The sequence below is a fragment of the Zea mays genome, chromosome 7, assembly GCF_902167145.1.
Source record: "Zea mays cultivar B73 chromosome 7, Zm-B73-REFERENCE-NAM-5.0, whole genome shotgun sequence".
NCBI lineage: Eukaryota > Viridiplantae > Streptophyta > Magnoliopsida > Poales > Poaceae > Zea > Zea mays.
Genome location: NC_050102.1, coordinates 109,079,922 through 109,091,806, shown reverse-complemented (window position 1 = coordinate 109,091,806; position 11,885 = coordinate 109,079,922). Strand labels below are relative to the sequence as shown.

General features: G+C 48.0%; 1 protein-coding gene across 1 annotated transcript; it reads right to left on the bottom strand.

Annotated features, from left to right (window-relative positions):
- Window positions 1-10,299: 10,299 nt before the first annotated feature.
- LOC103632697 (elongation factor 2) lies at window positions 10,300-11,647 on the bottom strand. The gene has a single exon (XM_020540964.1). It carries the CDS (start codon window positions 11,588-11,590, stop codon window positions 10,751-10,753), a length of 840 nt encoding a protein of 279 aa, XP_020396553.1. The 5' UTR covers window positions 11,591-11,647; the 3' UTR covers window positions 10,300-10,750.
- Between the last annotated feature and the right edge of the window lie 238 nt (window positions 11,648-11,885).

The following is an 11,885-nucleotide window of genomic DNA, read 5'->3' as shown; positions in this document are numbered from 1 at the left end:
AAGGATAACACTCATTTAGGGGAAGTAACAATTTGGTGCTTCAATTGGTATTAATTAACAAATCCTTTATGAGGGCAAGTCTTATTTGCTTCCTACATACTTTTAATGTCTTCCTTTTTGGTGGTTGATGCCAAAGGGGGAGAAGTTTAGGGACCAAAGAAATGAAAATTGTATCAAACATCAAACACCACCAAATTAAAATTTTGATCCTTCAAGTGGTTTTGGATCTTTGGTATAAAATAGTAAGTAAGTGAATTATGGAGTTAGGGGAAGGCTTAAGTCCATAATATCACATTGTGGGGACAAACATGCATCCTAATAAGTAGATTGCATATTTTCATTCAAATGTTTGTAACATTTGCTTGTTTTGGTTATGTTGTCATCAATCACCAAAAAGGGGGAGATTGTAAGGAAAATGGACCCTGGCCATTCTGCTAAATAGGTTTTGGTGTTTGATGATAAACATAACCTATGGACTAATGTGTTTGTTAGTGTTTGTGTTTATAGCTCACATGATGCTAAAGTAACTTGGACTAAGGCATTGAGGAAAGCAACACCTCAAAAGAAGACATGATGAAGATCAAGTGAAGACAAGAAACGAAGGAAATGTTGCCAGGAGGACTGTCCGGTGCCACACACTGGACTGTCCGGTGCACCAGGAACTATAGCCCAACGGCTAGTTCCAGATTACTGTGGAGAAAAGATCACCGGACCGTCTGGTGTGAAGTCCGGACTGTCCGATGTAAAAAGCCTGCATGCCAACGGTCACCTGCGATGTCAGATCCAACGGCCAGGCGCACCGGATAGGGGCACCGAACTGTCCAGTGATCCCACCGGACCGTCCGGTGTGCCGCAGAGAGCACAACTTTTCTCCAACGGCTAGTTGTGTGTTGGGGGCTATAAATACACCCCAACCAGCCATTCCAAGGTGTGGGATCCCAAGCAACATACCAAGGCATATAATAGACATTCCCAAGTGCTCATACACCCAAGTGCTTAATAGAATCACTCGATGATTAGCATAGGTACTTTGCGAAGTGCTTAGGTTAGTTAGACCGCTTTAGCACTTGCTCTAGGTGAATCCTAGTTAGTTGAGTGAGTTTAGAAAAACCACACAACCCCTCGGCTCTTGCACGAGCCATTGTAATTGTACCGAGTGGGGTGAGAGTCTTGCGAGACCGTGACAACTGTGTTTGTGTCACGGCTGCCACCGTCTACTGGAGGGAACGAGGCATGCGATGTTTCGGCCGGAAGCTCGATAGTAGAGATGGCGGGGAGCATCCGAGAGGAGCCGGAAGCGGAGCACCACTTGCGCGTGGAGAAGGCCCGCAACTCTCTATGGAGTCACTCGACCGTGGTGCTTGACCCTCGCGTGGGCTTCCCTTTGCGTAGGGGCACCAATGAGGATTAGTAGGAACCTTGCGTGGTTCCGGATACCTCGGTAAAAATAACAGTGTCATCCACGAGAGTTTGCATCTCTACCTCTCTCTTTAGCTTCCACATTTATATTATGCATTTAAGTTTCAATCTTGTATTTATACTTATATTGTTGTAGATTGAAACTTAGCCATTGCGGTAGAGATAGCAACACTTAGACAGAACCTAGTTTGTACGTTCTAGTTTGATTAATTGCATAGGTTTTGCTCTAGGGATTTATTTGTGACCTAGTTTAGAAAAAAGTTTTAGAAGTCCTAATTCAACCCCCTCTTAGGCGTCACCTGTTTCTTTCAGCAACCGCCGCTTAGTTGGGGATAGAAAACATCAAGGATCCATATAGAGTTCCAGGTTTATGATGACTATTTGGATGGTGACCCACCAGTCATGTTGCCTATAGGGCTTCAGGTTTATTAGTTATACTTGTTATCCGTTAAGATTAATTCGCTTCTATTAAGACTTTTGGTCCATAATGATTTATTTATATGATTTATTTAAAATGTTATGTGATGATACTTTCCCTCATGAAGTCGCTATATATATAGTTTATATATTAAGAGCCCTGGGCTTCCAATAACTAGAGGAAGCCCAGGTCGGACGGTGCAATTTGGTCGAGCCGGACCAGGTCCGGACGTCTATAAAACAGGACCCGGAGTGCTAGGGTTCAGTTTTTTATGCTCCACCCCGATTCATTAGCGACATCGCGTGCGACGACGGTGGTTGCCCCAGAGTGTGCGAGGCGGTGGACCCCCAGCCGGTTGCCACAGCTCCATGACCTCGATGCGCGGTGGCGAAGGTTCCTCGATCTGGAGTAGTGGCGGCGGTTCCCAGGTCGGTGGCGGCGGCTCCCCGTTCCAGAGGACGAGCGACAGCGGGGCCCTTTTGCGGGCAAGCGGTGGCGTCCCCGAGGCCCCGAGGAGGCGACACTTCCAAGGCCAGCGAGCAAGCGGCGCCCGTCGATGTGCGAGTCGCGACGGCGACGCATGAGGCGCGAGGTTCGAGCGAGCGGCGTCACGGAAGGCGCGAGATGCGCGCAACGATGATCGCGCGTGACATCCTCCGATCCAGCGCAGTTTGGGCGGCCCGCGTGACGACCTACATTTGTGCTTGTGTCATCGACGACGTCCTCCGGCCACTACCTCCTTTGATTCGTGTTTTCTTTTCGAGTATTGTGTTTTATGCCTACCATATGTATTATTTACGCTAAAAACCGTACGATCTTATGCTTGAACACAGAGTTCGTATATCAGTTTACTGCATGCACATTGGAAAGGAAATTCCTTGATTTATGTTGTTCGTAATTTGTGCGCATGCATAGAAACTCCATGATTTTGCTATAATTTTTGGATCTGTATAAAAATAGAAACCGCATGCATGCGGCTGCCATATTTTCAGATCTGCCATAAAAATAGGATCGTAATAACAACCTACTAGAGCTATCAACCTCTCACATTGGCTCGGTATTTACGCTTATAATTGAGGAATTTTATGCTAAAAACTTAAGGTTTTTACGCTCCACCCGAAGATGCGTCCACCAGTGAACAACATGCCAGATTTTTTACGCAGTGTAACGAATTGCATAAATACCTACACCGTATAGTATAATTTGTATCAGTATATATCATAAATTAGTTCTAATGCGTTTAGCTGCATGGCTGTTGGAGGGATCCTATATTTATGAATGAAATAAAACATTAAATACAATTTTTGTTTCTATGCATGCAATTCATTTCCTTTCATTGCATATTCTTTCTATCATAAATTCGTGCGCATATGCAACCGATAACGGATTTTTATGCAATATACTGAATTGCATAATTATCTACACAGTGTAGCATATTTAGTATCAGTATATATCATAAAATGGTCATTACGAGTCTAGCTGCAAGGCTGTTATAGCGATACTAAATTTATGGAGGAAATAAAACATTTAAAAATACAAACAGCCACATATATCTTTCCTAAATTTACGCGCACGCAAGGGAACATGTTTGACCAATGCATGCATGAGTCAAACACGTTCCCTTGCATGCGCGTAAATTTAGGAAAGATATGTGTGGCGGTTTCTAGTTTTAAATGCTTTATTTTCTACATAAATTTAGGATTGCTGCAACAGCCATGCAGCTAGACTAGTAAGGACCATTTTATGATATATATTGATACTAAATATGCTACACTGTGTAGATAATTATGCAATTCGGTATACTGCGTAAAAATCTGTTACCAGCCGCATGCACACGAATTTATGATGAAAAAATGTACAATGAAAGGAAATGAATTGCATGCATAGAAACAAAAAATCGTATTTAATGTTTTATTTCCTTCATAAATATATGATCTCTCCAACAGCCATACAGCTAAACACATTAGAACTAATTTATGATATATACTGATACTAATTATACTACACGGTGTAGGTATTTATGCAATTCAGTACACTGCGTAAAAAATATGCCATGTTGTTCACGGGTGGACGCATCTCCAGGTTGGAGTGTAAAAACCTTAAGTTTTGAGCATAAAATCTCTCAATTATAAGCGTAAATACCGAGCCAACGTGAGAGGTTGATAACTCTAGTAGGTTGTTATTACGATCATGTTTTTATGATAGATCCAAAAAATATGACAACCGCATGCATGCGATTTCTATTTTTATACAAATCCAAAAATTATGACAAATCGTGGGAGTTTCCATTGCATGCGCGCAAATTTTGGATTATATTTTTCTTTTCAGTTCATGCGCGCAAAAAATTGGATGACATGAGTCACCTAGAGCATAAATTCTTATACAACGTCGCATAATACTTACAAATATGGCATTTACGAACATAAATGATTTGATTTTTATATGGTAATTACGAACAACATAAATCAAGGAATTGCCTTTCCAATGTGCATACAAAAAATATGCATGCAGCAAACTGATATACGAACTTCGTGTTCAAACATAAAATCGTACAGTTTTTAGCGTAAATAATACATGTGGTAGGCATAAAACACAATAATCAAAAAGAAAACACAAATCGGAGGAGGTAGTCGCCGGAGGACGTCGTCGACGACATAAGCATAGATGTATGTCGTCATTCGGGCCGCCCGAACTGCGCCGGATCGGAGGATGTCATGCGCGATCGTCGCTGCGCGCACCTCGCACCTTCCGTGACGCCGCTCGAACCTCGCGCCTCGTGTGTCGCCGTCGCTACTCGTACATCGAGGGGTGCCGCTTGCTCGTCGGCCTTGGAAGTGCCGCCGCCTCGGGGCCCCGGGGATGCCGCCGCTTGCCCGCACAAGGGCACTACTGTCGCTCGCCCTCTGGATCGGGGAGCCACCGCGCGCCGGCCTGGGAACCACTGCCTCTACTCCGAATCGAGGAACTGCCACCACCGCACATCGAGGTCGAGGAGCCGCGGCCACCGCAGCCACCGGCCGGGGGTCCACCGCCGCGTGCGCTATCGGGCAACCGTCGTCGCTAATGAATCGGGATGGGGTGTGAAAAAAATGAACCCTAGCACTCCGGATTTTCTTTTATAGACGTCTGGACCTGGTCCGGCTCGACTGGATTGCACTGTCTGGCCTGGGCTTCCTCTAATTATTGGAAGCCCAGGGCTCCTAATATACAAACAATCTCTCTCTCTCTCTCTCTCTTATATATATATATAATTGACCCTATCACTTACATGTTTTGTATTTGGTTGTCTTTTCTTAAATAGAGTGTGACACACACATGACGATAATGGAAAAGGCTCCACTATCTATATTTAAGCTCTCAATGTTGACTTCGTAATCCTAACGGTGATGCAATTAATCAGGTCTAACTAGAGTTGTTAATTGTGGGGGACAGATATCCCCCGGGTCCACAGGAAGGCTAAAAGACCTCGCAAAAGGCCTGTGGGCCCAATAATTCGCAAGGTCATCCCTTCGTGGGCCTAGGGAGGCACGTCCGGTAAAGTGGATTGACACAGGCCTAGACGGTCCAATGAGTTTGAACGGCAACTGCAACAAGGATCCGACCTTCCCGCGCAGGGGCCTCATACATCGGAACTGAGCGGAGATAGGTCGACGGAATTATAGGGAGATAGGCTCAGTCGGTTCACTATTACTTAGGCTCACATTATTATCATATCCACATGTAATGCCCCATGGTCGAGTATATAAGGCCTAGGGGGCATCCCCTCAAAGATATATCTCACTACTTAGCCATCCACCCAGTTCTCTAACATCCTCGATACTAGAGAACCTCCTTGTAACCCACCACACAAAGTATTCACGCCAGGATGTAGGGTATTACGCATATCAAAGCGGCCCGAACCTGTACAAAATTGTCCACTATCTCTCGTGCATCCAACGCGAACCATCGAGCTACAGTCGGTAACACCGTCCTACTCCAAAAAGCACATCGAGGGGCAACCCTGGGTGCACGGTCGAACCCAAAACACCGACAGTTGCCGCGCCAGGTAGGGGGTGTGTCACTGATCCAAGCTAGCTCAGTGGCCATCACTTTCCAGCGCAAGATCGTCCTCCGCCCCGGGTCCACATTCTGCTTCGGAACCATTTCATTCGTGGCAGATGAAGAAGGAACTCTACATCGCATCGCGGATCCACCGGAGAGAAAGACTTCCTCAACAAACTCCTAAAAAGCCGGAGCGAAGCAGGAGAAAGCACAACCTTCGGCGCCCCGAACAGAGACTCCCTCCTGCAAGCCAGGGGCAGAGGGTCCGTCAACCCGGAGAACTCCGCTATCCACCTCTTCCATAGAGACATGGACACAGATCACTAGGAGAAAGGAGGCGAACAAGGTCAGGGATCAAACTGCTCTTCTGGTATCTCCGCCCTCAAAGGAGAACAGGAAGAAGCTCACCATGAAGACAGTCCCATTCTACCCCGACGCCATCTTCATCGGGGGAAGAGTAGAATCAACTCTCATCTCCGACGATGAACCAACCGCGCCAGGAGAAGAACCTCTTCAGCGAGAATCTCACCGATGAAGGAATCGACGCCGAAATATTCGGCGACATCACGAAGATGGAGAGCGGGACCCGGCGCAGCCCGTATCACGAGATGAAGTCTCGGAGGTGGGAGAAACTCCAGAAGAACGGGTCTTTAGGGAAAGAAGGAATTCTCGGTGACGTGATCATCGGCAAGCTCAAGAGCAGGCTGAGCAGGAAGTGAGACAACTCCGAGAAAATTCTCTTTTCGGACGAAACCTGAACCCCGACTTCGCCTGAGCCATGAACACACCGAGTGAGGTCGGTGGAGTATTGGCTCGGATAGCCGATGGCCTCCCACGGACTCCGGACGCCGAGGGCTATCGGCGGCTATTCACTCGGGCAGCTAATCACCTTCTACCTCTCGCTTATCCACCGAGTGATCTACGACACACCATCAACAGTCGGCGAGACGCACGGAGCTCCATCAACGCCTCACGCGAACGACGACACGAGAATGAGATCCGGCATCGAGATGAATATGATCGAGATCACGGCATCCCTGCGTAGAGTCAGGCCACTAGAACTGAGTCGGCAACGGCTTCGACTGGTGGCACGACCCGAGGACGGTCGAGGCACCACGACAACAATCCCCTCCCCGGGACAGACATCATCATCGATGATAGGAGGACACGTGTGTAGTGTCGGCGCTCACTCCACGCCTCAGGGCCATTGAATGGCCCCCTAACTTCAATGTCTCCAACGTCGACAAGTACGAGCCTAAGCAGGATCTGGGAGGCTGGTTGGCCGTCTACACCACCACCGCCCGAGCTGCTGGGGCAACCGAAGATGTGATGACCGCATACTTGCCTATCGTCCTCGAGCAGGATGCACTGCAATGGCTGCGACACCTACCGCGACACTGCATCGATGACTGGAGCGACTTCAGTCGACGCTTCACCGCCAACTTTCAATCTCTCTCCGACAAACCGGCACAACCATGGGACCTCAAATCCATCAAGCGCCGAGGGGATGAAACTCTCCGGTCATACCTCAAGAGATTTCAGACCATGAGAAATCGTATCCCTGAGGTCGTGGAAGCGGCAGTGATCGAGGACTTCTACCGGGGATCTAATGACTCGGCCTTCGTCCGAGCCATACTGCAGAAGGCGCCGACTACCTCCGAGCAGCTATTCTGGGAAGCCGACCTCTACATCACTGCCGACGAACGAGCTCAGGACCTCATTAGAGGAGCAAAGCCTGCACCGGCGGCACCGCGACGCGACATGAACTAACAACCCGACAAACGTTGGGAGAAGAGGCCTCATGAAGAAGTCCACGCTGCCAGACCACCCGCCTCTCGCGCCCGAGGAGGACCTCGTGGAGGCGAACGTCGCTGGACGACATCCTCGATGCCCAGTGCCCATACCACAAGGACATGCGCCACACCCTCCGGAACTGCAGAGACTTCAAGCACTCCGTGGGTAACGGCCGACCCTTCCAACCTCTGCCACCTCCCCCACCACGAGGAGGACCTGGAGAACCTCGACAACCCCAACAACAGGAGGGGGGAGGAGGCGGAGCATTCCCGCGCGTCGACGGAGAAGTCAACGTCATCTTCGGCGGACATGGGTCGCAAGAAAACAAGAGGCAACAAAAGCTCAACGACAGTCAGATACTGGTGGCGACCACTGGTCCTCCCGCCCCGTATCGATGGTCCAAACACCCGATCACCTTCACTCGAGTGGATCAGTGGCTCAACTTCAACCACCCGGGCAAGTACCCGCTCCTCGTCGATCTGGTGATCCGAGAAAGCAGGGTAAAGAAGGTATTAGTGGACAGGGGAAGTAGCATCAACGTCACCTTCCCCCAGATGTTTCAAGGCTCGGGAGTTCCCCTCAAAGAGCTCCACGAGTCGGACACTCCTTTCTTCGGCATCGTGCCGACTGAAGGAGAATATCCACTAGGACACATCTACATGCCGGTCACCTTTGGAACTTCGAAAACTACAGAACCGAGTTCCTGAGGTTCGAGATGGCGAACTTCGACTGCGGATACAATGCCATCATCGGCAAGCCTAGATTGGCGAAGTTCATGGCCATTCCACATTATACGTACATGATATTGAAGATGCCAGGACCACAAGGAATCATAACTGTGCGCGCTGACTTCCAAGGCGCCGTAGAATGTTTCCGAGTGGCCATTCAGGCGGCCCTCACCACCAAACCATCGGTGACTTCTTCTGCGCAGGCAAACTCAAAGCCTGAGGAAGACCTCACGGTACCCGCGAATGAAGCTCAAGCCGTGACCTCTATGCGGCCGACTGAAGAAACCAAGAGAATCAACCTCGGGTTCACCAATGAGCGCAAGACTGCCTTCATCAGTTCCAGCCTGGATGACAAATAGGAAGGCGCGCTCGTCCAGTTTCTGCAAGATAACCGAGACGTATTCGCATGGCAACCTGCGGATATGCCGGGAGTCCCGAGAGAACTGGCCGAGCACAAACTGAAGGTCTACCCCTAGGCGAGGCCGATGCGACAAAAATTACGTCGTTTCACGCCCGACAAGAGAGAAGCCATCCATGCAGAGCTGGCTCGCTTGGTCGTGGCAGGATTCATTAGAGAAGTATTACATCCTGAGTGGTTAGCAAATCCTGTTCTTGTACTAAAAAAGAATAAAGTGGATTAGCGCATGTGCGTCGACTATACGGATCTCAACAAACACTCACTACACGACGGTTCACTTACAGCGACCTACGGTTGGTTGCTAAAACGGCCTTCAGCGACCTATGGTTGGTCGCTAAAAACTTTTAGCGACCCATAAGGATGGTCGCTGTAAGTGCCGTCGCTAAAGGCTTTAGCGACCGACATCTTTTTAGCGACCGACCGTCCGTTGCTAATATTGTATATTTAGCGACCAACCGTGGGTTGCTGTACTATAGATTTAGCAACCAACCGTAAGTCATCATACTATACATTTAGCAACCAATAGAAAGTCGCTCTTTTTACAGTTGCTATTAATAATAATATATATTTAATTAAGCACCACAAATCATAGATTTTTATACACAAATCATAAAGACATACACAGTTAATCAGTATACCACAGTCATAGATCCATCACATAAACACAAAAGCACCACAATTATATATTCACAAAAGCATCACAATTATAATATCATTCACAACTAGATCATTTACAGTTTGTTGAAATGGGAGTACACCGCCACTAGACTGAAGGCGAGTTTGACTGATGCATTCTAATAATAGGTTCAAAAGCACCACAACGACATCACTCCCGCACTGATTGATAATCACAAAGAACTGAATCGGTTCTTTCCCCTCATAAAAGCGTGCCTGATTAGAAAGGAAGCATAAATTAGAGAAGACAAAAGGGTCTATATCCAGTTTAACAATTCTAATTAAATAAAATCAGTAAGTTACTTGGACAGCCTGAAACTTAGCAGATTCAACCATCTTGCTTGCAAGTGAAACTGCTATTAGCCTATCCTCCTGGATAAGAATTGGGAAAAAAAGCCTTTATTGTTCAAGTTGATTTAACAAGATAACTGAAGACTACATAACCAACAAGCATAAGGTTATCCAGAATCTCATTAATATGCACAAACAGCATAGGTAACCTTTTGGTTTTAGTTCACACACCAAGAACATGAAATCGGTGTTATCTGGTACTTCAAATCTTTCAGATCTTATTTACAAACTTCAAAGATGACAACTAAAATTAGGCAACTATGTTCTAGAAAGTCAGAGATTGGTACAAGCATCAACCGGAAACACAAAAAAATCACAACAAAATTGAATTTCTGGATAACACTTTTACCTCAATACTCTTTTTCCCAAACCAGGTTCCAATAAGACATTCCTCCCTGGTGGAAAAGGCAAGGAAACAAACCAACAAAAGGTGAAATTCTCGGACAGATCAGGCAGAGCATCAGAAGTGAGCAACACACTGGGAATAAATATACAACCACTTACAAGACCACACATACCAACTCTGTCTCATCTGCTACCATCATATGTCCATGCAAATCACTGTAGATTATATTGTTTACAGCATGAAGTTTAAGATATGGGGTGGGATGGACGGGTGGGATGAGTAAGATGCTGGAGATAGCTTAACAGATATTAAAATAGAGCATCAGACTGTCAGCACAGCAGCACACACTGCATTTACAGTAAAACCAATTGACGATTGAACCGGCAGCTGTAACAGTGTCTCCAACAACCACAAATTTAGAGCTTGTCCTCAAACTCAGAAAGTGGGATCATTTGTTACTTGAGACCCTTCCTCTTGCAGATATCTAGCACCAGCTGAGCAGCCTGGGAGCCAGCCTCCAAAGGATCATAGCCCATCATGTCCCAATGGTCAAAGACAGCCTAGGGGAACGCCTGACCAGAGGTTGCAGCCCTCAGCTGGCTGGAGAACCCAAAGGACTCGATGACAGGGAGGTAAGCCTTGATGTTGTAGAGCGGGGTGCCCGGCCTCTGCATCTCCTCAAAGACATGACCTCTCTTCTGGTTCAGAACACCGTAGATACCACCGAGTGCATTTTCTGGGGCCTGGATCTCCACCAGGTACACTGGCTCCAGCAGCCTTGGCTTGGCCGTGAGCTGAGAAGCATAGATGACCCTCCTGGCAGTGGGAATGACCTGTCCATCACCCCTGTGGATAGCATCAGCATGAAGAACGACATCACATACCTCAAAGCAAATTCCACGCATGTTCTCCTTAGCCAGTGCACCCTCCTTCGATGCCCACTGGAAACCGGCCACAACAGAATCCTTGATTTCATTGAGATACTGTACTCCCTTACACATATCGACAACCATGTTCGGGCCAGTGGTCTCAGGTCCAAAACACCAAATCTTCTTGGCCAGGTCCTTGTCCCACCCAAACTCCTGAGAAAGGATCTGGGAGCGCACCTTCGGATCATCACGTGGGCCAATACGGCCGTCATCGATGGCCTCAGCGAGACCCTTCTCCAAGGGGCGCGCTTCCATGTACAGACGGTTGTGCTTGTTGGGAGACTTGCTCATGACAGTACGACAGGACTTCTCAAGAACCGTTTCACGGAAGGAGACGACGGGTGGGGAAACAATAATTTCAGCACCACACATGAAGTCCTCCTGCAGATCCTTCAGGCAAATCTCAAGATGAAGCTCACCAGCTCCAGCAATGATATGCTCACCAGATTCTTCCATTGTACAGAGAACCATAGGATCGGACTTTGCTAGACGCTTCAAACCTTCGACTAGCTTGGGAAGGTCAGAGATGGGGAGGGGATGGAGAAGATGAGGTGCGTGCAAGAGATAGGGCTGGGCGGTGGTGTCTTCAGGAACATACCAAGGGCGGTGGAAAACAGGATAAGAGAGATGTGCCCGTGCGTGGAGCCTGGAGGCCGTGGCGCCGTGAAGCCGCTCGATTTGGTCGGAGGCGCCGTGCCGATGTGCCTGCGGTGAGTGGCGGCGCTGTACCTGCGACGGGCGGACGGCTAACCTAGCGGCTAGGGCG